Source organism: Stenella coeruleoalba, assembly GCF_951394435.1.
Source record: "Stenella coeruleoalba genome assembly, chromosome: 8".
Taxonomy (NCBI): Eukaryota; Metazoa; Chordata; class Mammalia; order Artiodactyla; family Delphinidae; genus Stenella; species Stenella coeruleoalba.
Genome location: NC_137154.1, coordinates 69,553,120 through 69,576,363, shown reverse-complemented (window position 1 = coordinate 69,576,363; position 23,244 = coordinate 69,553,120). Strand labels below are relative to the sequence as shown.

The window sequence follows — 23,244 nt, the reverse complement described above, 5'->3', positions numbered from 1 at the left end:
TAGTATTTCCCTCAAACCATTTCCTTCTCCTGAATTCTCTATTTCTGCTAATAGCACTATGATATTCCTTGTCATTTAGTTCAGGAAACTTGATTTCAGTGTTTACTTCCTCCATCTTCCTCACTCCATCCCATCTCATTTGCTATCAAATCTTACATTTCTTTTCCCTTCACAATGCCTCTCCATTCTGTAACTCCCTTTCCATTCTATCTGCCATCCTTCTAGTGTAGGATATTAATACCTCACCCTGGACTAGAAATTGGCTCCTCTCTGGTCTCTGCTCTCCGCACCTCCAGCGCATCCTGTTGACAACCATCAGATTGATGTCATCACTCCCATATCTAGAGGTCTTCAGTGACTTTCCAGTGATGGTCCTACTGAATAAAAGACTAATCCTCGACAGGTCCTGAAGCCCCTCATGTGCTCTCCCAGTGGACTTTTCTAGCTTATGCTCCCTTGCTGCTTTCCTTTTCTACCCTAGATGATAGCCGCATGGGACTGTCAACGTTTCCCAAACACACCTTCTACTTCCCTATTTTCAGCTTGACTCATGATGTTTTCTCTTCCTAGACTCTCTTCCCAATGCCTCCTCTATAGCCCTGCACTCCTATAAAACTCACCAGATTCAGAGTTGTAGTATCATTATGGGTGTGCACACGTATTATTTTCCCCGAAGATGATAAGTTCCTTCAAGACAAGAATATTTGCAGCCCTCATAGTACTTGGTGGGGTCATTTGCGCATCACAAGGGCTCAATAAATATTTGTTGGGATGCACAAAGGAACCAACACATAAATGTGGGTTTCCCATAATTCTAATATGTAAGTTTCTTTTTCAAGGGTCTGGTATGTTTCTCCTGAACTCTTGTGCTCTCCAATACAACTCAAGGACATTAATGCAGCCATCTAATATTTAAAATGAAGGCTAAGATAATCCCTCACTTTTTAGAATAATGGGCAATGTTTACATTTTATATCAGATATGACCTTAATTTGGACTTCAATTTATGAAGTATAATTCTAGACTAGTTGTTTTATATACACATACCTGATTCAAGTTCAATATTGAATCTTTGCCTTTAATTTCTAAGTAAAGTTAGCCTATTTATCATTCAAATATTTTGTAGTTTCAGTTACCAAGTTTACCTGGAGTGTGTTTTCTTTCCTGAGCCCTTTTTCACACATCAAAAACCATGGTATAAATTAAATTAAAATATATTTATTTATTTATGATTATCTATTTTACATATCCACTCTTGCTTCAAACTACCTTGTAAGTTCTAAATTTGGTAATTGAAACATTGAGATTTTATTTTTCCCCCGTATACTTTAGATCAAGTGTCGGCAAACTTTGTTTTTGTAAAGCACCAGATAGCAAGTATTTTTTACTGTGTGACCCATACCATTTCCATCACAACTACTCAACTTCATCATCAATAATGCAAACAAACGGGCATGGCCATAGTTTGAGACCCCTGCTCTAAACCAATACATCTCTTCACATATACCCACCATAGTTGTGATAACTTGAAGAGTCAGCTTAAAGCCACATCACTTTGAGCAATTTGGTGGCTCTCTCCACCTTACCTTCACAAAGTTTACTGTTGAATAGTAAACCCATGGAATACAATTTGGGTCAGACGGCCCTGGACCGGACCTTTTAGGGACATTCCATCTGTAAGTTTTTATTTCTCCTGAAACAAATGAGAAGAAATAGAAAAAATTTTTGTTCACGTTACCTCTGTTCCAGACAATTTATCTGGAGAAATACAAAGAGATTCTTCGTATATTTTGGTTAAAGTTTATTGCTGAGTAGAATTGCCCATTCATTAGAAATGTTCCCATTAAATTCACATCTTGATTTTATGCAGGTTCAAAATGATAGATTTTCATTTCAGACTATAGCCTTCCATCTTAGTTTGCCTTTTCTATTATCAACTGATGTTTATTCAGGAAATGAAGACTTATTTTACACCTCAATGTTTCTTTCCTCAAATTTTGTACCTTTTTCCTAAGAGTTATGCTTGAGCATGCTTGAGTTACTATGGGCCTCAGCCTTGGCTTCTTGTGGAATCAGCAGGGAGCTTTGTAAACTCTCACTGCTCAGGCCTTATCCCAAACCAATGAAATTAGAGTATCTGGGATCTGGTACTAGGGTACCAGTATATTCCTTAAGCTTCTCAGGTGATTCTAATGTGCAGGCAGGTGAGATCTAGTTGGAACCAGAGAGAACCAGAGAGGCCTAGTTTCAAATCCCAACCCTAATGACTTGTTTTCACTCAACCTTGACAAGCTACTTAATCTCACTGACTTTTAGTTTCCTTATTTGTAAAGTGGATTAGTTATGCCAGTTTTCAAATTGTTGTGAGGATTAAATGAAATAAAATACCTAGAATAGTGCCTCACATTGAAGGAGGTCAATAATTGCTAATTTGTATGTATACTAATAACAAATACATGCACTCCCTCTTGTGAGGCCCCATATCTGTGCATCCCCTGGGGCTGACCCAGAGCCTTGCAAAGGAGTCATAAACATATTCATGAATTATCAAGATAATCACATTGTAAAAGGCTCATTTAAATTGTTATCTCCTTTTGAACTGTGTCCCTTCCCCACCCTATCAGGACAAGCAACCTACAGCTGAATGTGAGCCACAAAGCAAAACAAAAGTAATGCTTACATGAAACTTTGCTCCAGGTTTGCTCATGCACCAGTTGGTTAGCGATATAATTTTAGGTCTAGTTTCCATGATTTTCATTATAGCCCCTATGTCTTGGTAATCACAAGATAAACAACTGATATTTAGCTTTCTAAATGCAAGTGACTACAGGGATGGTGTTAAAGTTGAAACAATCCATCGTCTACCCCAGCTGGGAGCCCAGCTCTCAACAAAAAGAGGATGCTAAGTAAATGTTTGTTGAGTGATTTAATAAAAAGGAGAAGAAGAGGAAGAAGAGGAAGGAGGAGAAGAAGGAGGAGAGGAAGAGGAAGGAGGAGAAGAAGAAAGAGAAGAAGAAGGAGGAGGAGGAAAGGAGAAGGGGAAAGGGAGGAGGAGGAGAAAGTGGGGGAAGAGGAGGGAGGGGGAGGGGAGGGGGAGGGGGAGGGGAGGGGGAGGGGAGGGGGAGGGGAGGGGAGGGGGAGGAGGGGGAGGGGAGGGGGAGGGGAGGGGGAGGGGAGGGGAGGGGGAGGGGAGGGGGAGGGGGAGGACAGGGGTAGGGGAGGGGGAGGGGAGGGGGAGGGGGAGGACAGGGGGAGGGGGGAGGGGGAGGAGAAAACTGATAGGGGCTTACTTTTCTTAAAATGCTAGTTTGCTCTCTTCATCGCATGCATGCCCTGATTAAACTTTCTTCTCCAAGTTGCCTGGACTTCCTGCACAAGGTTAGTTTATTGCTCCTACATCTAATCTCTGGGTTCTTCCAAATCTTTCTGCCTTATTAGAGACCCTTGTGGGGACTGAATCCCTCTGAGTTCCAGTAAAAAAATAGTAATAATTTCTCCTTTGCCATGCTCTAAACATTTTTCTCCCTACTCTCATAACCCTCACATCTAGGACTCTTGGAAGGCCAGTCAGCATAGAGAAGTTGTGTCCCTTGCCACTCCTCACCACCAGGGCACAACAGCCTGGGAGGGGTCACACCAGCTTGCCCACAGCCCTACCAGAGCTCCCCACTCCCCATGGCTAATAGGCACCTTTCTTCCTCCCTCTAGAGTTGCTTTCAACCATCAAAAATAAATATATTTAATAGCTTTTTTGATCCATTTTAAACCATTTCCCTCTTCATCAAAGCAAGACACATCCATTAGAGAAAACCTAGAAGGTATAAAAAATGTGAGGAAGTAGAAAAGATGATCACTCTGCTGTTTAAAATACCACCACAAAGATAAAACCATTATTAACATTTTGGCTTATTTCCCTTCTGGTCTTTCTTCTATGCTTGTATTTTGCTTAACAAGTCTTTCCCATGTTATTAAAACTTTCTTAAATGTCATTTAATGATTGTACAATGGTCCATTCTAAGAATATTCCAAAATTGACTATCTCTCTGTAGATAGACATTTAGATGTTCATGAGAAGTTTCTTGAAGCAGCTTCTGATACTGGGAGTAGGGAGTGGCAGAAGTTGGAATAGTAGCCAATAATGATTTTCCTTCCCACAACCCAACCTTGAATAGATACCTTGCTAACCTTTTCTCGTGATGCATTAGATTGTTTTCTTTTCTTTATACCTATTTAAATTTTTAAAAATTTATATGACCTTTATTGCAATTATATAGCATTATTATAATGCTATTATGTATTCATCAGAGGTAAAACGGAATATAACTCCCCTGTAATTATACCTATGGTTGCTATCAATTTCATAACTGAAGGTCACAGGGGCTCTTGACATTTATCACAAGCACACTTTAACTGTGTAAATATTATGGAAGCTCCTTAAATTGTGAGCTCTTCTCTCCCTTCAATGCATCTTTTAAAAGCCAGCTGGAGTTCTATCTCCTTTATAAAGCCTTCCCTAATTGTTCCTAATTAGACAATCAGTCTTCACGGGTTTTCCTTCTCTGAAATTTTATCAACACTCTCAGATATATTCTTGAAATTCTTCACCACTTAGAATTTCATCTTGCGTAATCTGCACTCTTGCTGAAATGATTCATCTTTTTTTCTATCAAACTCATTTTAAACATCTTGAGAGAAATGTGTGGTTAAGAGCTCAGGTCCTGAAGTCAAACAAACTGAGTTCCACTATTACTAACGTCTGACGTGGTTAAGTTCTTTACTCCTCTTTGCTTCAGTCACCTGTTAAATGGGCATAACTACCATACTTCATCAATTACAGGATGCACATTTTTCACAATTTAGCACATCTGATGTCAGGATGCATCTTTCAATCAGTGGCATGTTAAAGTTTAATTGGCAGCATGTTTTTTCTTTTCTTTCTTTAGTAACAGATAAAGTAATCATGGCCATTACAATTGATGGTATCAGGTTAAATGAAATATGTTAGTGTCTACCTCCCCGGGTTATTTTAAGGATAAATGAGTTTAAAAAATTTTGTTTTAAATGTAAAAGCTGGCACAATGTTAACACTGAATATGTGTTAGCTGTTATGTCTTAATACCCTTTAAGGTTCCTAATGGAGCTGTAGGAACTCCATAAGCACTTGGTCATTGGGTGAATGGTGATTTCATATTGGGGTAATGGTTGGAACACATTGACATTACAATGAGCTCTCCAAAACCCTTCAGAGTTCAGAAAAGATCAGAGAAGAGTTGAGTCTGCAGTATTCATCAGGATGGAGCAGATCTGTGGGGTAAGTTACCTGGCTTTGTGACAGGCACTGGGAGTCCCTTCCCACTCTCCATGTCCTCCACTCCGTGAGCTGAGATGGAGTAGGGCCGACTGGCCTTGTTCATAAATATGATCAGGATGGAGTCGCCCACCTCAGCATGAATCATTGGGCCTGAAGGCAAAACACAGACCTGTGAGCATTGTCGTTGCTCTTTTCAACATTGGTGTAATTTACATGTAGGTAGTATTTGACAAAATAAACGAAGGTTAGCACTGTTATTAGTGTATTTCCTCTAGAGGGAGACATTGATAGCATTAAATATCACGTCATGTTTGGCGATTGCACCAGCCTGGGTTCAAATCCTGCCTCCTTTACTTACTTATTGGAGAGGTCTTGAGTAAGTTAAGTGACCTGAGTCAACTTCCTTATCTGTAACATGAGTTTAATAACACCTTTCTCAGAGGGTTACAGTAAGGATTGAAGCACAGTAAATACTCAATAAATGCTTAAACTTTTATATTGCTGAGACATACTCTCCAGGAAAAGCTATAGCCACAGGACATGGTGACTTTTTTTGTTTGTTTGTTTGTTTTTATTTCAGAAACAAGTGCCCGTTTTGTTATCATTAAGGGATTGGAAACCAAATGACTATGAAAATATAATGTCAATTTAAAAATTTTAAATTAAAATATATGTATATTTTATATATATAATTCCATGCATACTAATGATGTAGGATATGGTGACTTTCAGTTGTAATCCCTCTGTGTGTAACCTTTGGTAAGCCTAAAACTACTCATTATCTGGTTAATGGATATAATAGTGAGGATGCAATGAAATGATGTGTATAAAAGGGACTGCTAAGATAACAAAATTAAAACATATGTATTGATGTATGACCAATACAGTGATTTCACTAATGCATGTCCAAATGTCCAATGCTGTTTCTCAGTATTTGGATACCTGCATGAGACATGTGCTTTTCAGCACCTCATGTGTACACATTTCTGTTACAAGCAACCAGCCTGAGTGCCAGTGGAAATAGGCCCACACATCTCTGAAGAGGCCTGCACCCACGTTACTGTGGGATGACCCTCACCTATGACAGGTGCCTCTTGGTGCCCAGAATGTGCCACAAACCTAGTTTGCTCAGCCACACTGACAAAGTATCATACACAAAGGGGTCTGCACAAGGCATTGCCTGAGAGAGGTGGAAACAGACTTCCATCTTGGAAGCACATCAGACCCAATCTCAGTGGTTCTCAATATGTATTTGCATTCTACATTCATAGGGAGATATACCACGGTTGAGAGTCAGACCACACCCATCCATTCTTCACTGGTTCAAACCATGGTTTTAATTGCTCTTCTGAGAAATGTAGTTGGCTGTCCGTATGAGTGGATGCAGAGTCCATGAATACGGAGGGCCGACAGCACTAAGCCATTTAATATAAGAGACTTGAGCATCTGGGTACCCATGGAGGTCCTGGAACAAATCCCCTGTGGATACCAAGGGATAACCTTACTGATGAAAGGCCTAAATAAATCTAAAATTTGTTGGACTATTATTGTCTTCAGAAGAAATATTTAGTATGAATCAGAAAGTGTCTGAAAAGCACTCTTTTAATGATAAATCTAGAAAAGAAAAATCTAGGCATGTTTTTAAGCAGTAGTCTGGGGTAGAGTTACAGATGGGGCATGTGCATACATATGTTAAGATCACTATTTATGTATACACGACCATGTAAATTGCACATGCCTTGCTGGATTGGTGAGAGGGAGCAGATGCTTTCTGATTTACCGCCTGGTGGGTCACAGGGAACAGTAATGACCAGAGGCGGGCCTGTCCTGTGCCCTTTGCAGCTTCAGGAATGCAGACCTCTCCCTGAGCTGCAGAAAATGAATAGATGGGCCTCCCGCTCCACTGGCTGAAGTGCTGCTGGGCTTGCCTCTGATGAAGTCGCTGGTTTGTGTCATTTTACTGAGCAAACCAAACCGGGGCTCTTGGGGGGTGGGGGTACAGCCCAGCCGCCTCCGCAAGATCAGCACCCTTTCTTCAGAGATCTGTCCACACACAGGGCTCAAAAGAAGGAATGTTCCCGTGGGAGATTACTCATTTGGTATGACAAACAAGCTTGGGAGCTGATGTTAATAGATGGTGAAGATGGACGGGCTGTCTCATAATTTATGAATCTAGTAACCTCGTGGTGCCTTATTTTAATAATAAAACACATTACAGCCTTACTATTTATATAAGTTGCCTTGTACTTTTAAAAATGGGGACGGATTTCTAAAAGTCCTCTAGATTAGCCCTCTGCTTTAAGATGGCATCTTCGTAATGGAGTCAGGTTTGGTGATGCTCAGGTGAAGAAAAGTGGGGAAGGTTAGCAGGAAGAGCTTATCTGATCTCCAGGTCAGGTAGCCCAGGGCATCAGACAGGCAGAGTCGGTTCTGAGAAGGCCAGGAGTTAGGGCCGCTGGAACTGAATCTAGGCCATTCACCCAAGCACCTCTCTTAAGTAAGGGGTTCCTCTTTTGTCAGAATGATTTTCGTGGTGTGTTGGTAAGGCGCTGTGCATGGATGATTGAGAATTTTGGTGAAGTTATGCAAACACTCTGCCTGCTGTTCTGAGGCATCAGCTTGTTTCAGATGAAAATTTCCTGGCTCAGCAGAGGGGTGGCAAAGGAACTTCAGGGCAACAGGTACTGGTTAGGCTGATGATATGAATTCCTGTTTGTGCATCATCTGGTAATCTTCTTACGGCTACTGTCTGTATGAGCTGATCATGCAGCACACTCCCTGATAATGGGAGAGCGGGAAGTTGTCCTACTTGGATGAATGCAGTCAGGCTGCTCTGTTCCTTCCATCCCTTCTTGGGCAGAAGTCTAACCAGACGTGTGTGTGTGTGTGTGTGTGTGCTGGCAGTGCACGGCTGCGATCTGTGCCATACCCAGGAGTGCCAAGTGTTCCTCTTGTGGCGGTTGGGCTTTGATCTCCACAAATTCTCCATTGGTGTATTCCCTGTAAACCACTTTCTTGTACTGAGAGCCAATCCAGTTTTCAGTGTGGTTCATAAATATATCTCCATGTCTACAAATCAGAAGCAACAGGAATTAAAGTTGTTAGAGGGTAAGAAAATCCTTGAGTGCTTCTGCATGATTCGGGGGTGCACTGGAGCAGTGCTTCCCAAATTTGGCAGCAATCAGGATCTCTGTGGGGAGCTGGTTTTTTGCACCAGGCTCTCGGGGAGTGGGACCAGGATTCTGCATTTGAAAGCATCTCTGGGTGCTCAGATGTAGGCAGTCCGGCACTGGACTATGGTCCACTCTTGGGAACCATTGCTCTAAAGCCCTACTGGCACTCAATCCCCAACCAGCTTTAGTTAGAGACTCATAAGAGCCCTTTGAGGTTGCACTTCTCTTCTTGGAACTAACTAACCTCACCCACATGCTCACCCATGCACATACACACACATTCTACCACCCTGCATTCCTCCAGATTTTATATGTCTCATTCTGTACCTTGTTATGCTTTTCCATTTTAAAGAGCTCAAGAAAGTCTGTGGGTTGTGTATTGTGCATAGACATACAAATAGATACATATATTTTGGCCACGTTGCACGGCTTGCAGGATCTTAGTTCCCTGATCAGGGATTGAACCTGGACCCCAACTGTGAGAGTGCAGAGTCCTAATCACTGGACCATCAGGGAATTCCCTAAATAGAGATACAGTTGATTCTTGTTATTCACAGTAGTTACATTCTAGAGAGTCACCCCAAACACTGAATGAACAAATACTGAACCATTTTTCCTAGGGGAAACACCGGGTTAGGTTCCTTCGAACCTCGGGTCACAATATTTTCATCAACAGATCAATATATAACCTTGTTTGATGTGTGTTTCTGTTTAAAGACATCTTATGCAATAGATATTGCTGATCCATAAATACTGAACTCATGGCCAATAGTACTATGACTCATGCCTGAAGGAAGCTTATCTAGCACCTGTATTTACTCTGTAAGGGCACATTACAGCCTTCCCGTGCTAAGGGACCCTAGACAGCACTTCAGCCCCAAGCTGGGGGAGCCATTTTAAACAGCTAAATCACCAACAGAAAGCACAAAGAAGAAAAAAAAAGTGGCACTAAATAGACGACCAAGAGGACACTTGTTTCTGTAGGAGAGCTGAAACAAGAAGGCAGAAGGATGCATTGTTGGTTTGACCTCTGCTGGGAATGTGAACATCAAGGGACATACATTTTTTACTGCTTTATTCATATCTGCAAGTGACCACAAAAGCACCACAAGCATTGACTTGGGGGTTACAGATAAATTTCAGCGAGTAGGCAAATTCACACACATGGAATCTGCAAATAATGAGGATTAACGATATATTTTATCTAGCACCAAGCTAGATCATCACAGAAGATAGAAACAAATCTATGGACTTTATCTCCAAATATAGTGTGTCTCATATCCTTCCATTTCCCTACTATTAAACTGCCGACACTCTAAGCCACCTACCTAATCTAATCACTTACCTGTATTAACTGGAATCGTTCCTAGCCATGTTCTCTGCCTCCAGTGCTCCTTTCCTCTCTCTATTCTCTACTCCAGGGGTCCCCAACCCCTGGGCCACAGACCGGTACGGTACTGGTCCGCGACCTGTTAGGAACCGGGCCACAGAGCAGGAGGTGAGCGGCAGGCAAGCAAGCGAAGCTTCATCTGCCGCTCCCCATCGCTTGCGTTACTGCCTGAACTATCCACCCGCCTTCCCCCTTCCGTGGAAAAATTATCTTCCACGAAACCGGTCCTTGGTGCCGAAAAGGTTGGGGACCGCTGCTCCACATTGCAGGCAGAGTGATCCTAAGCCACAAATTTGAACATGTTGGTCGGTCCTTGTGGAAAAGCTTTTTAAGGCTTCCCACTGGCAGACTCCTCAATTTAGCTCTCATACCCTTTCCCTATCTGCCTCTGCCAACCTCCCAAACCTGGTTTCCTATCATTGCCCCCCACATGCCCTATGCTCATGCCATTCTAAACATTCACTCTCTTGAGCTCCACGTGCCCTCCACTCCTCCAGGCACCCACTTGCTGCCTTCCTGTGCTGAGAGCACACTTCCACCTCTTCAACTGACCCTCTCTTCGTGTCCCAGCTCAAAGACTACTTCTTCCCAGAAGCTTTCCCTGATCACCTACCCTCTCCCCACCCTTTCCCCCAAGACGGGGCTTCCCTCCCCGCAGTGACTGCATGACTCAGTGTGCTTGTTCTAGTGTCTGCCCCATGGACCATGAATTCTGTATGAAAAGGACCTTGTGTGCCCTTCTCAGCACTTTGCACAATGCCTAGCACACAGTAGGTAGTTAACAAATGCATGTATATCTTCTACCCACCACTGTGTGCTTTCCAAGAGAAGAGAATTTTTCTCCTACTTTTATTTTTTCCAGGAGTCCTAGTAACGTGTGGTGGTGACAAGCACAGACTCTCGAGCCACCTCTGCTGTTTTCCAGCTTCCCTTCTCTGCAAAATGACGTGATGATAATTCATCTACCTCCCAGGACTGGTGTGAGGATCATATAAGTTAAGACCCGTAAAGCTGTGTCTGTGTCAGACACCTATTAAGAAACACATAAGCGCTTGCTCTATCATCTCACTAGGATGTCACATGATTATGCTGGGCCAGAGCTGATGGAATGGGTCAAGTGTGTGGCGAGGGTCATATCAGATAGGGTTTGTAAAAGGCCTAGTAAAATGCCTCGCTCATGGGGGGTGCTCAATAGATGGCGAGTCTTTTATTTATATATATATATATATATATATATATATATATATAGCTCTTTATTGGAGTATAATTGCTTTACAATGTTGTGTTAGTTTCTGTTGTACAACAAAGTGAATCAGCTATATGTATACATATATCCCCATATCCCCTCCCTCTTGCATCTCCCTCCCACCCTCCCTGTCCCACCCCTCTAGGTGGTCACAAAGCACCGAGCTGATCTCCCTGTGCTATGCGGCTGCTTCCCACCAGCTATCTATTTTATGTTTGGTAGTGTATATATGTCCATGCTACTCTCTCACTTCGTCCCAACTTCCCCTTCCCCCCCGTGTCCTTAAGTCCGTTTTCTACGTCCACGTCTTTATTCCTGCCCTGTCCCTGGGTTCATCAGTACTGTTATTGTAGATTCCATATATGTGCATTAGCACACGGTATTTGTTTCTCTCTTTCTGACTTATTTCACTCTGTATGACAGACTCTAGGTAGATGGCGAGTCTTGTCTGGAATCCCAGGTTAGTTAAATTACATGCATATCAGTCCACAAGCTCAGGAGTGCTAGGTATAACTTTATTTCTCTATAGCAACCTACTCTCTATTTTCAAACTCCTTCTCATTGCACAGACCCTGGCATTGTGCCAATGGTCCCATTTGTTGCCTTTCTGGGAAAGACTTCCAGGTTCCAAGTTGAGGCAGAGGGTCTGTGCTGACCAGGACAATAAATGTCTCAGGGAAAACACATACTGAGGGGTAGTCTGAAAACTAGAGGTGTCCTGTGATATGGCCTTGGGTCAAACGGCAGAGGCATAGCAACTGGGGTGCAGAGGGGCATTCGTTCCTGGGCTCTGATCTACAGGGGTGCCACAGATTGCCACTGGGATGACTTGGCATTTCATTTCTGTCCTGCACTTTTATCTACAGATCTGTTGTATTTTTAATAGGTGAAAATGCTCTCATCTCACTTTGTTTTTATTTATTTATGGGCACAATCCACAGTGGCAGGGGCAGGGTGCAGACACACTCAGCACCCTCTGTCTATCTCTCTATGCAGCTTGGGAGACAATCTCAGAAGACCAAAGCTAGCTCTTCCTGCCAGCCCGGAGGGATGGGGCTGAGAACAGAAATTACACTGAGTTTCAAGAAAATAAATTTCTTACACACTCATGGGCTAAGATTGTACACGTGACAAAATTATTATACGATGATTTCTTCAGTGATGGCAGCCTGTTAATGAAATAATCATTTTATAAAAAGCAAAATTAATATTCATTTCATTTTCTACTGCAGTATCAGTGTTTAACTTGTATTGGCGGCACTGGTTTAGCAGGAGGGGTGTCTGGTTCAGCAAACTGGGTTGGTGAATCATTGAATGAATTTTAAACCGTCCTGTCCTTGAGGCAAATCTTTTAAAAATGGAGAGTCATTGTGTTTCTTCATTTGTCCATAAGGTGGCACCATTACATTCTTTGCATTAGCCTGAACCCTCAAAACAGGCCAAGTAAGAAGAGAAACAAAACAGGTTAATACTCGGAACAGCTGGGTGTGGGAGAGTTGGTGGGGGGACATAACCACAGAGGATTAGTTCGAGGGCTGGGGAGGGGAGGGCAAGGGAACTGTGATAATAAATATCAAAGAGGAAGAAGGGTGTGAAAGTCAGCTTGTGTTGAGAACAGGATTTGTCCTTCAAAAGGTCTATGTTCAACTCCAACTCTGCCAGTGACTAGTTGGACCACTTAACTGGGCCGAGTCTCCTCGTCCGTATATGGGACAGTGATTCCCAAGCAGAGGGTGTTAACTTTGGGGGAAAGGTCTGCAGGTCTGTGCCTGAGATGCTTCTATTCCTTTCCTCCTTGGCTCTACCCGGCGGCCCTGGTGGGCTTAGGGCAGTAGAGACCAAGTGCTCATCAGCCTGCAGGGGGCTTGCAGCCAGGTGAGGGAAGGGGTCTTGGGCTATGCCCCTTAACCCTTAGGTGTCTGGCATGATACGCCCGTTTCCTTTCTTTTTTTTAATTTATTTATTTTAAAAATTTTTGGCTGTGTTGGGTCTTCGTTGCTGCGCGCGGGCCTTCGCTAGTTGTGGTGAGCGGGGGCTACTGTTTGTTGCGGTGCGGTGACTTCTCTTGTTGCAGAGCACGGGCTCTAGGCGCATGGGCTTCAGTAGTGGTGGCTTGCAGGCTCTAGAGTGCAGGCTCAGTAGTTGTGGCGCACGGGCTTAGTTGCTCCGCGGCATGTGGGATCTTCCCGGACCGGGGCTCGAACTCATGTCCGCTGCATTGGCAGGTGGATTCCCAACCACTGCGCCACCAGGGAAGCCCCGTGCTGTGGTTCTTAATCTAGAATCTGATATTCGAATTAGTTGGGGAGCTTTTAAAAATACCAATGCCGGGCTTCCTTGGTGGCGCAGTGGTTGAGAGTCCGCCTGCCGATGCAGGGGACACGGGTTCGTGCCCCGGTCCGGGAAGATCCCACATGCCGCGGAGCGGCTGGGCCCGTGAGCCATGGCCGCTGAGCCTGCGCGTCCGGAGCCTGTGCTCTGCAATGGGAGAGGTCACAACAGTGAGAGGCCCGCGTACCGAAAAAAACAAAACAAAACAAAAAACCAATGCCTGGGTGTTACCCCAGCATCTCATTGCCTCCGCTCATTCATTGGTGCTTAGCATTGGCCGACAGTCCTGCCCAGGAGGGTCAATCTGGCGGACTTTCTGGGTACCAGGTCATCCAAAGAGAACTGCTTTTCCTGTCCCAACTCGGGGATCTCTGCCAATGCCTCCCGCGTGCTCCCTGGTTGTCCCCCACGGTCAGCGCTCGGCCAACGGCCCCCGCGGTCCTCAATCTACAGCTGCCCATCCTCTTACCCCAGATCTACGCACCATCTCTGCCTCCCTCTGCATCCTTTTGTCCTCCCAGGATCACTGTGAGATGGGCCTCTTTGCCTAAACCCTTTCAGTCCAGACGCTTACTCAAAGCCACATTCGCTGGTTCGACAGCCACACTTGAAACTAGCCAGCGGATGTGGACGGAGCCCGCCGCGGGAGCGCCCTTAAAATGACTTCAGACCCTTTCCCAGGACGCAGAGGGCAGTTTCCCTAAGCTTTCGTGCCCCTGAATAAAATCTCTTGTCTCCCAGAACTGGGCAGACAAAACCAGGGCATTTTTAGTTTCCACATTTGACAAACGTCCACGGAGCATGTGAGACCCCACCCGAGAGACTCCGCGGCGGCTTCGCCTGTGGTACCTTTCCCATCCTCCGTCCGAGTGCTGCTTTTCGAACTCCCAGTTTTTGTTAGGGGCATAATCCCATTCTACCTCTTCAGCGGCGATGTAAAAGGTTCTTATCATCCCGTACGGCTGTTCAGAAGGGTCCTTGTTGCCGCAGCTGCTGACCTCATATATTTGATTCATGCCTCTCTGGAAGTGGTACAGGGTGGAGCAAAACACCCTGAAGATGCCTGGAAGAGAAATAGCTTGGCGTTGTGTGCGATGCTCGAGAGTTTGATTTTGGTTTGTTAGCAAAACTATATAATTTATTTCAAAATGACCGATAAGGTGGATTTTTAAAATATCATCTTTATATAGTATTTAAAAATCAGACACCAAGGGGAATAAATTACTCTGAATATATTTACTTATGGGGAAAATATACCATCTGAAATTCATTTGTCATGGACAAATAAAACTTGCAAAGTTGTTGCCAACAGGTGATTTCTCTGGGTCTTCCCTGTTGTACACACCTATTAGAAGATGGTCACTCCTAGAAAATCACTGATAGGTGATGATTATCTTCGCCCCACCCAGTTTAAAAGGAACTCATTATCCGTAAGATGAATATTCTAGACAAAATTCAAATTAGGTCACGTTTCTGAAGTCATGACTTTTGCCCTAAAGGTGTTCATAAGCTGCAAAGTACAATACACAAGTAAGGTATTATTATTAAAGCCAAATGTATTTCTTCATTAAGCCCTTGAGCAGAGGATGGTCTTGTTTCCAATGGTAAGTCTACATGATGCCAGATGAAAAGAAAAACCAACACTCATGTCTGACTGAGAACAATATAATTTTTAAGCTGAATTTTCTAGATGCCTTGGCATCAGGTACACATATCTTAACTGAATTCACCATAAAATCATATAAAACCAAATTATTGGCAAGTATCAACTTTCAGTGAAATTATTGGATCAATAAATCTTCCCTTCCTCTAGTAGACTGTTCTCAGAGGTGAGTGAGAGTGCGGGTCTCGTTAACTACCTACAAAGCACAGAGATAGCTTCTATCATGCTACACGTCTAAATACTGACAAGTTACCCCTTCAGGATGAGCCCAAACCACTGGTTCATGGGGTACCCTAGCACCCCGTGGTGACCGTCATGAGGAAGGGTCTCTATAAAACCAGAGAGAAGATACCTCGGAAGACAGACATGGCGAGAGCTTCCTCTGCCTATGTGGGTCTCCAGGCAGCTCATTATTGATGTGTTCATCATTCCTTCAACAGATGAGGAATTATCTTCTCTAAGAGGAGCTTAAGGCCTTGATTGTGGTGATGTTTTCACAGATGCATACTTCTCTCCAAACTCATCAATTTACATATATTAAATATACAGCTTTTTGTGTATCAGTCATACATCAAAAAAGTGGTTAAAAAAAAAAGATTCAAAGAGAAAACGTTTGACTTGCAACTGACAGGCTCCTCTACCCATGTTTTGGGCACTCCTTTTGGCTTAGAGATATGGGACAGGAATTGGTGAAATAACTAAGCTTTTCAGCAATAACCGATTTATACTCACCACCAAATATAAACTGGAAAACATCGTCATGTAGCTCTTTAGAAGCCTGTAGGGCACATGAGTAAGTAGCCAAAACCCTAAAATTATTCCAGCCATCTCTAGTTTTGAATGCCTCTTTCTACGGGTTAAACCTATTTGGCTGTTTTCCTCCTCTTCCCTCTTTGGTCTTGAAGAGTGCATTAAAAAAAAGATCATTGTTCCCAAGGCGTCCCTTGGCATGATTCATAATTGATCAATTGTATTAATATAGAAATGTTGAATACTAGAAGTTTACAAGGCAAGGATTATGCAGCTCCTACTCTGAGACAGTTCTTAGGCAAAAGTTTTGAAGCTCAAACCTCAAGTTCTTAACCAGTGACACGGAGAGGCATCTAAACTGCAGTTCTAGTGTGGAGTAAAGGAGCAAATACCCATTCATAAAGGAGACAGAGCTGGCAAGTACTCATCTTGGGTAGAATATTGGTTTCTTCTTAAGACTAATGAAAAAGTTGGGTTGGAGAAACATGTTGAACACCCGTAGCACTTGCTATTCTTATTTTTCATGAGACAGCATATGCTGCCATATATTGTTCTATATCTTTTATTAAAATGCCCCCGTTATATAATTAGCTTGGGAATCTCTAAGAGAAGGGACAGGTACTGGTATTTCAATGGGCTCTCCATGAACTTAAGACCCAATGCAGCTTGCTTTCTGGGTGCCCAAGAGAATGAAAATAGGGAAGTCCCCATCTGGGACTCATCAAGAGACCACCATCAGTCACTAAAGAAGGCAGACAAGTTCATGTCCATAACCTGGAAGCAACCACTGGGCTGCTCATGCCTGGTTGATGCTTCAGAGCAGTAACTAAAATGATGTTTGTGCTTAAAGAGAACAACAACAAAAATTCCTCTTTCTTGGCCTGAATTGCTCACGGATATAAATCAAGAGCATTCTTCTAGGATTTGTGAGGCGAGGTCATTTGGAGTACTCCCACTTCTGCTTTGTGGATGTTATTTTAGACACCTTTCCTTTGTCCTTTACACTATATATTTGAAATAAAATAGTCAGGATTCTCTGATTCGAATCAGGACTATACCTCTTTCTGTACACCCAGTAGCGCCCTAATTCAAACAATTTCTTCTGGGGGAGGGGGAAGGGTAAGCTGGGACAAAGTGAGAGAGTGGTATGGACTTAAATATACACTACCAAATGTAAAATAGATAGCTAGTGGGAAGCAGCTGCATAGCACAGGGAGATCAGCTCAGTGCTCTGTGACCACCTAGAGGGGTGGGAAGCAGCTGCATAGCACAGGGAGATCAGCTCGGTGCTCTGTGACCACCTAGAGGGGTGGGATAGGGAGGGTGGGAGGGAGACACAAGAGAGAGGGGATATGGGGATATATGTATATGTAATAGCTGATTCACTTTGTTATAAAGCAGAAACTAACACACCATTGTAAAGAAATTATACTCCAATAAAGATGTTAAAAAAAAAGAGTATATGCCTGAAGATAGGAATTTGATCACCTGAGCTGGCCCTCAGTTTACCTGCATGGTCCGGCTGCATGAATGCTGTTGTGGAGACGTGGGGAAACAGGGCCAGGGAGTCGCGGTGAGTCCCTCGTAGGTGGATGGTGTTCCCTTGAAAATAAACTCCATGCATGTCAGTGTCGGTGCCCATTCCAATCATATGCCAGGAAACTCTATCCTTTTTGCACATGGTTAGGCCTGGCTGGTTGCCATACATATAGCCGTTAATAGCTAAATGGAAGGAAAAAGATAGCAGAGCCCACTATAATTCTGTAGATGTACTGAAAACACGTCATCTTAGTGAAAGATTATCAGTGTGTGTAGGGGCAGTGGTGTTCAAGTTCAAACTATTTACAGAAGATCCTTATTATCAGAGAATAAATAGTCCTGGGGAAAAGTCACGTGGTGAATCAAACTTAAATGGAGAGTGAAATTAACAATGAATAATGAAAATACGCTAAAACTGTGAATCTGTTCTATTTAATAATGTATACACAGGGCTTTAATTCTAAGAATCAATAAGAAATAAACCAGGTTGTTTTCTGGAGTAATTTTTTCTGACAAAATTGTTTGATAGTATAATATGATATCCTTCATTTCACATTTTAGGTTTGCAGATTATAAAGAGTATCATCCTTGCAAAAATATTTACAGACTTCGTTAATTTTCTCGAAGTCTTTTTTAAAGGTCTTGATATGAAAATCATTTTCTTTTGAGGTTCTTATCCTGTCATCTCCCTTGTTAAGTGTCTTTTCCTCAGTTATTTATTTAATTTTGTCAGATCCTCATTTGCAAATGGCTTTGCATTTGATTCTAGAAGTTATCACACATCTCTTCACTGATTTCATGGATCTTGCATCATTTGAAAAAATTGCAGTTGATTGACATTATACTTGCATGTCTAGTCAGTGGAGAGGGATTTTGCGGTGGGGGGAAGGGACACTAAGTTATAAGAGGTTGGCCCTTGAGTAAATAATTTGGCCTTATGATAACTTTGATTTCCATTTACCAATAAAATAACTGACAGAACTTTGAATAATGATCACTTAGATATGAAAACATTTTGTATCTCCAGAAATGCAAATTGTTTTTCTCTTTTACATCAATCTCAATCCATCAATAGTGGTTACCTGGAGCAGTGCCTTGAGAAGAACTGAGAAACCACATTCCCACTCTGGCGGATGAAGGCCGTGATTGAATAGCACTGAAGGGTTACTGCACCTAATTATGTCTCATGCTTGGTGGCCCTTAGAGAGATATTCCCACTCCCACTCCTTCTAATGCCCATTCATCATGTACATGAATGATCTGTTACAATCTCATTGTCAAATAAAATTACTTTTTGTTTCTTTATCTGCAGAATGAGGGGTGCTTGGTAATTTTACTCAAATATCTGGAATTATTAGTAGAAATTCCAAGAAGCCCTGGGGCTGCTGAGAAGAATATCACGTTTTCTGAAAAAAATCTTTGATAATGCTCTTGCAAATAAACTAAGTCTTGTCTGTTGAATGTTAAAGAGATATCGTTGTAGATTGTGATGCTAATAATTTAGTCCTTGGCTGGCTGGTAGAGAATCCTCTGTTGCCTTGGAGCTCTAGTTTAAAGCCTCTCTTTCCCGGGAATTCCCTTGTGGTCCACTGGTTAGGACTCGGTGCTCTCACTGCCAAGGGCCTGAGGGCCTGGGTCAGGGAACTAAGATCCCACAAGCCAAACAGCATGCCCCCCAACACCCCCAAAAAGCCTCTCTTTCTGGAACATTCATTCAGACATTCAACAAACAGCGTTGAATATAGACTATATAATACGAGCAATGCAAAGAATTGTATGCTATATAAGGCATTTTCTCTTTGGTATTGTTGCCAACTTTCTTTCTCCCACTCATGCAGGCAAGACTGGAGACAAAATTTAATTTATAATTAATGTGAAATTTAAAGTAAAACACGTAATTTTCCTTGAATTTTGCTTGAAAAATGACATATTCTACATGTTCAAAATATACAAATATATTTCAAATTGCCAAACCAGGATGGGACTGGATTTGACATGGTCCATTAGATTGTTTTTTGTTTTCTATATACAGGCCTCTCATGATAAATTTCTTTTGCAACCTAGCTTCTCCACTAAGGAATTGTTATGTTTCCTAATTTATAGTTGAGTTTACCTTTTCTATTGGCTACTAGAGAGGTAGGAACTACATTTTGTATTCAGTTATAACAAAATTTTTCGTAGAAGATGATATTGAAGGTGCACTATTCCATGGTTTCCATTGGTCCAAGAGGGGACTCTGTTGGAACAGAACATCCAGGACCACAGGAGTCTGAGCTGGTGCTGTGCATCACTTGGAACCTTGAACAGTTTTTGGACTTCCTTGGGAGAGAGGGAAAGTGCTATTTCATTATTTTCCTATAATGTTTCCCATAATGTTTAATAAACATTTATTTATTGTTTCCCAATAATCAGATGTTATGCTTGGTCCTAAGACAAGGCCTGTTATCTCGCCATGCTTGCTTTAAGCACTGAAGAAAATTTTTATTGAAGTATATTTAATTTACAATATTATACTAGTTTTAGGTGTACAACATAGTGATTCAATATTTTTATACATTATACTACATTTAAAGTTATTACAAAATAATGGCGATATTTCCCTGTGTTGTACAATATATCCTCATAGCTTATTTATTTTATTCATAGTAGTTATTTTCTCTTAATCCCATAGCCCTATCTTGCCCCTTCACCCTTCCCTCTCCCCACTGGTAACCCCTAGTTTATTCTCTATGTCTGAGTCTGTTTCTATTTTGTTATATACATTCATTTGTTTTACTTTTTAGATTACACATATAAGTGAAACATACAGTATTTGTATTTCTCTGTCTGACTTATTTCAGTAAGCATAATACTCTCTAGGACCATCCACATAGTAGCAAATGGCAGAATTTCATTCCTTTTTATTGAGTTTTATTTCCTCCTATATATATATATATATATATATATATATATATATATATATATATATATATATATACCATGTCTTTATCCATTTTATCTCTTCATGGACACTTAGGTTGCTTCCATATCTTGGCAATTGTAAATAATGTTGCTATGAACATTGGAGTGCATGTATCTTTTCTTTTTTTAAATTTTTTGACTACGCCATGTGGCGTGCAGGATCTTAGTTACCCTTCCAGGGATCGAAGCTGGGCCCCCTGCATTGGAAGTGCGGAGTCTTAACCACTGGACCACCAGGGAAGTCCTGAATGTATCTTTTCGAATTAGTGGTTTGGGGTTTTTTTGTTTGTTTGTTTGGATATATATATATACCCAGGAGTGGAATAGCTGGGTCATATGGTAGTTCTGTTTTTAGTTTTTTGAGACACTTCCATACTGTTTTCCACAGTGGCTGTACCAATTTACATTCCCACCAACTGTGTAGGAGGGTTCCCTTTTCTCCACATCCCCGCCAACATTTGCTATTTGTGTTCTTTTTGATAATAGCTGTTCTGACAGGTGTGAGATGATATCTCATTGTGGTTTTGATTTGCATTTCTCAGATGACTAGCAACATTGAACATCTTTTCACGTGCCTGTTGGCCATCTGCATTTCCTCGTTGGAAAAGTGTCTACTCAGTTATTCTGCCCATTTTTAATCAGGTTGTTTGCTTCTTTGATTTTGAGTTGTAAAAGCTGTTTATATATGTTGGCTATTAATCCCTTATCAGGCATATCATTTGCAAATATTTTCTCCTATTCAGTAGGTTGTCTTTCCATTTTATTGATGGTTTCCTTTGCTGTGCAAAAGCTTTTACATTTAGCTGGATCCAATTTGTTTAGTTTAGCTTTTATTTCCTTTAATTTAGGAGGCAGATCCAAAAAACTATTGTTGGGATTTATGTCAAAGAGTGTTCTGCGAATGTTTTTCTCTAGGAGTTTCATTGTATCCAGTCTTACATTTAGATCTTTAATCTATCTTAATTTTATTTTCATATATGGTGTTATAGAATGTTCTAATTTCATTCCTTTACATGTAGCTTTCCAGTTTTCCCAGAACCACTTATTGAAGAGACTGTCTTCTCTCCGTTGTATACTCTTGCCCCCTTTGTCATAGAGTAATTGACCATAAGTGCGTGGGTGCATTTCTGGGCTCACTATTCTCTTCTGTGGATCTATGTGTCTGTTTATGTGCCAGTACCAAACTGTTTTGATTCCTATAGCTTTGTATATTGTCTGATGTCAGGGAGCATGAATCCTCCAGTTCTGTTCTTTCTTGAGATTTGGGGTCTTTTGTGTTCCCATATAAATTTAAAAATTATTTGTTCTATGCTCAACATCACTAATTATTAGAGAAATGCAAATAAAAACTACAATGAGATATCACCTCACACTGGTCAGAATGGCCATCATCAAAAAAATCTATGAATAATAAATGCTGGAGAGGGTGTAAAGAAAAGGGAACCCTCCTACACTGTTGGTGGAAATGTAAATTGGTACAGCCACTATGGAGAACAGTATGGAGGTTCCTTAAAAAACTAAAAATAGAGCTACCATATGACCCAGCAATGTGACTCCTGGGCATATATCTGGAGAAAACCATAATTCAAAAAGATACATGCATCCCAAAGCTCATTGCAGCACTATTTACAACAGCCAGGTCATGGAAACAACTTAAATGTCCATTGACAGGTGAATAGATAAAGAAGATGTGAAGATATTACTCATCCATAAAACAGAAGGAAATAATGCCATTTGCAGTGACATGGATGGAACTAGATATTGTCATACTGAGTGAAGTATGTCAGACAAAGACAAATATATGATTTCGCTTATATGTGGAATCTAAAAATATGGTACAAATGAACCTATTTACAAAACAGAAATAGAGTCACAGATGTAGAAAACAAACTCATGGTTACCAAGGTGGAAAGGGAGGAAGGGATAAATTGGGAGATTGGGATTGACATATACAACTACTATAAATAAAATAGATAACGAATAAAAACGTACTGTGTAGCGCAAGGAACTCTACTCAATACTCTGTAATGACCTATATGGGAATGGAATCTAAAAATAGTGGGTATATGTATAATTTATTCACTTTGCTGGACAGCAGAAACTAACACATTATAAATCAGCTATACTCTAATAAAAATTAATTTTTTAATGTGATTAATTAAACTGGAATAAAAGAAAAAACAATAAAATTATTTGTTCTAGTTCTGTGAAAAATACCCTTGGTATTTTTATAGGGATTGCATTGAATCTGTAGATTGCCTTGAGTAGAATGGTCATTTTAACATATTGATTCTTACTATCCAAGAACACAGTATCTTTCCATCTGTTTTTGTTGTCTTCAATTTCTTTCACCAGTGTCATAGTTTTCTGAGTACAGGTCCTTTACCTCCTGGGGTAGGTTCATTGCTAGGTATTTTATTATTTTTGATGTGATGGTAAGTGAGATTGTTTCCTTGATTTCTTTTTCTTATAATGCATTGTTAGTGTGTATAAATACAACAGATTTCTATATATTAATTTTATATTCTGCAACTTTACTGAATTCATTGATGAGCTCTAGTAGTTTTCTGGTAATGTCTTTAGGATTTTCTAAGTATAGTATCATGCCATCTGCAAACAATGACATTTTGACTTCTTCCTTTCCAATTTGAATGCCTTTTATTTCTTTTTCTTCTCTGATTGCTGTGGCTAGGACTTCCAATATTTTATTGAATAAAAGTGGTGAGAGTGGGCATCATTGTCTTGTTCCTGATCTTAGAGGAAATGCTTTCAGCTTTTCACAACTGAGTATGATGTTAGCTGTGGAGCTGTCATATATGGCCTTAATTATGTTGAGGTATGTTCCCTCTATGCCAACTTTCTGGAGAATTTTTATCATAA

The 23,244-nt window shown here is 41.3% G+C and overlaps 1 protein-coding gene across 1 annotated transcript in view; it reads right to left on the bottom strand.

The window, feature by feature from the left end:
* HEPHL1 (hephaestin like 1) overlaps positions 1-23,244 on the bottom strand; it is a gene marked incomplete at both ends in the record, with an annotated part of 90,571 nt that overhangs the window by 9,438 nt on the left and 57,889 nt on the right. Inside the window, 5 exons of the mRNA XM_079928744.1 lie at positions 1,587-1,693; positions 5,321-5,461; positions 8,241-8,380; positions 14,301-14,514; positions 17,374-17,586. Of these exons, the coding sequence (XP_079784870.1) occupies positions 1,587-1,693; positions 5,321-5,461; positions 8,241-8,380; positions 14,301-14,514; positions 17,374-17,586 (815 nt within the window). The remainder of the gene's footprint in view (positions 1-1,586; positions 1,694-5,320; positions 5,462-8,240; positions 8,381-14,300; positions 14,515-17,373; positions 17,587-23,244) is intronic.